The 3,161-nt window shown below is 40.0% G+C and overlaps 1 protein-coding gene across 1 annotated transcript; it reads left to right on the forward strand.

The window, feature by feature from the left end:
• The first annotated feature begins 388 nt into the window (after positions 1 to 388).
• LOC139193357 (uncharacterized) lies at positions 389 to 856 on the forward strand. The gene has a single exon (XM_070816351.1). The coding sequence runs from the start codon at positions 389 to 391 to the stop codon at positions 854 to 856; it is 468 nt and encodes a 155-aa protein (XP_070672452.1).
• Positions 857 to 3,161: the final 2,305 nt, after the last annotated feature.

Genomic DNA, 3,161 nt, shown 5'->3' on the forward strand with positions numbered 1-3,161 from the left:
GGAGCAGCGATGCTCCTCCTATTAAAGTTGTTAGGATATTCTAGCGTTAGGGTTAGGGTTTCTTGTTTTTAGGCTTGTCTTGAGTCATGCTTAATAATCCCTATTCTTGAGGGACAAGGTTATTTGTTTTGACTTAGTCTATACCACGATTCTAGGTCTGCTTAGTCGTGGGTTGTTGCTTCTTTTCACGTTCAAGTTGTATGGCTATTTAATAGCTATCTGCTCTTTATTTCAACGAGAAAGTTCTCCCAGCAATCAAGTGTTATCAAGCTTTTGTTTTATGTAAACTCTTGTGTTTTCTTTCTGGTTACAACATCTGGTATTAGAGCCCCATCACGGGGCCTGATCAAAATTTGAAACACATGAGTAAGAATGAACGAGCAGTGACATGGCAACTGAGAACATCTTTGTGCAGCCTGCCATTCCAAGGTTTGATGGACACTACGATTACTGGAGCATGCTCATGGAGAACTTCCTACGGTCTAAGAAGTATTGGAACTTGGTGGAAATTGGGATTCGTGCAGCAGCAAGGATGGATCTCATTGAGGGTCAGAAGAAGACAATTGACTATCTTAAGCTGAAGGATTTGAAGGCTAAGAACTACCTGTTTCAAGCCATTGATCGGTCAATCTTGGAGACGGTTTTGAAGAAGGACACTGCAAAGGACATTTGGGATTCATTGAAGCAAAAGTATCAGGGAACAGTACGAGTCAAACGTGCCCATTTGCAAGCTCTTCACAAAGAGTTTGAAGTGCTTCACATGAAGGTTGGAGAATTGGTGAATGATTACCTTGGAAGAACTCTTGTCATAACAAACAAGATGAGAATTCACGGAGAACAAAGGATGATGTGGTAATCATTGAAAAAATTCTGAGATCTATGACACCGAAGTATGATGAGCTTCAAACGACTTGGTTGCTTTGTCTATTAATGAGCTTCAAAGTAGCCTTTCGGTGCAAGAACAAAGGATGAGTTGGCACATTGTGGATGAGCAAGCATTGCAAATCACACAAGGTGTGCAGTCATAAGGAAGAAGTGGAGATGCTTACCGTGGAAGAGGAAGAGGAGGGAGCAGATCTAGATTGATAAATCCACCCTAGAGTGTTACAATTGTCATGAACTAGGGCATTTCCAATGGGAGTGCCCTAAGAAGGGAAATGAGTCTAGGGAAAATTATGCAGAGGTAAGTGAAGAGATGCTACTGATGGCATATGTGAACACCAATGAAGTTGATGGAGATCACATTTGGTTCCTGGATTTAGGTTACAGTAACCATATGTATGGAAAAAGGGATATGTTTTCAGACTTTGACAACAACTTTCGAGAGTCGGTGAATTTGGGCAACGACTTGAGTCTCATTATGTTAGGCAAAGGCAATATAAGAATGGAGATCAAAGGGATGATACAAGTTGTCACTGGAGTTTTCTATGTGCCAGAGCTAAAGAACAATTTACTGAGTATTAGACAGCTCCAAGAGAAGGGACTTGCGGTGCTCATGCAACATGGAAAATGTAAGATTTTTCATCCTGAGAAAGGTCTTATCACGAAGACTGAGATGTCATGCAATCAGATGTTCGTAGTGCTTGCACAATGTCCATCAAAGGAGCAAAGGTGTCTTTCCTCCCTGGCCATAGATCAATCCCAACTTTGGCATTGTCGTTATGGACATCTTAGTTGGAATGGGCTTAAAATTCTCCAACAAAAGAAGATGGTTGATAGGTTACCTCAGATCAAAGCTCATTTGACAGTTTGTGAGAATTGTTTAGTGGGAAGGAAACCTCGAGATCCATTTCCAAAAGAAAGTATATGGAGGGCGTTTGAGACTCTTTAATTAGTACATGCTAATATATGCGGACCAATAAGTCCCACCTCAAATCGTGAAAAAGGTACCTCATCACTTTCATCAATGACTTTAGTAGAAAACTTGGGTATATTTCTTGGTGGAGAAATCAAAAGAATTTGTTATTTTTAAATCCTTTAAAGCTAGGGTTGAGAAAGAAACTGGAAGGTTCATAAAAAGCTTTCACACTGACCGTGGAGGTGAGTTTACATCACAAGAGTTCACTAATTTTTGTGATGTAAATGGGATTAAAAGACAGTTGATGGCTGTGTACACTCCCAAACAGAATGGAGTGGCGGAGAGGAAAAATTGAACCATAATGAACATGGTCCGAAGCATGCTTTCTGAGAAGAAAATCCCAAAGACTTTCTGGCTTGAAGCAACAAATTGGATTGTGCATGTTCTAAATAGAAGTCCAACACTCGCTGTGAAAAACAAGACTCCAGAAGAAGCTTGGAATGGACGTAAGCCATCTGTGGAACACTTGAGAGTTTTTGGGTGCATATTTTATGCTCATGTACTTGACAGTAAGCGAATTAAGCTTGATGATAAAAGCTTGAAATGCATCTTTCTCGAGTTCAGTGAAGAATCTAAAGCCTATAGGCTGTTTGATCCTATCTTTCAAAAGCTTATTATGAGCCGAGATGTGGTTTTTGATGAGAACCAAAGCTGGAATTGGGATGACAATCATGAGGAAGCAATTTTGGCTGACCTTGTATGGGAAATTGAAGGAGAAAACAACACAATAATTGGTCACAGTGAAGAGAAACATGCAGTGGACACTATTGAAGAAGCTGTGCAAAATGAAGAATCAGTGTAAGTGGCAGATAAAAGCTCACCACGAGATGGGCGAATAAGGAGACCACCAGTTTGGATGAGGGATTATGTAAGTGGTGAAGGTTTTTCAGAGGAGGATGATGTGAATGAAAGTTTGGCTCACTTGGCCTTATTTTCTGATATTGATCATTTTTCCTATGAAATCCAGTGAGAAGTAAAACATGGAGACAAGCTATAGATGCAGAGATTGAAGCTATTGAAAGGAATGATACATGGGAACTGACCAAGCTGCCATCTGGAGAAAAAACAATTGGAGTGAAGTGGGGTTTTAAAACAAAACTCAATGAAAATGGAGAAGTGGACAAATACAAGGCTTGGTTAGTCTTAAAAGGGTGCAGTCAACAGTTCAGAGTGGATTATGTTGAAGTGCTTGCGCATGTGGCACGTTTGGATACTATACGAGTCGTAATAGTACTTGCAGCTTAAAAAAGTTGGGTAATTTATTAGTTAGATGTCAAGTCTGCCTTTCTACATGGAAAATTAA

The sequence above is a fragment of the Malus domestica genome, chromosome 17 (genome assembly GCF_042453785.1).
Source record: "Malus domestica chromosome 17, GDT2T_hap1".
Taxonomy (NCBI): domain Eukaryota; kingdom Viridiplantae; phylum Streptophyta; class Magnoliopsida; order Rosales; family Rosaceae; genus Malus; species Malus domestica.

Coding starts and splice junctions, on each gene's coding strand:
- LOC139193357 (XM_070816351.1), top strand. CDS start 389: ATGGCAACTGAGAACATCTTTGTGCAGCCTGCCATTCCAAGGTTTGAT.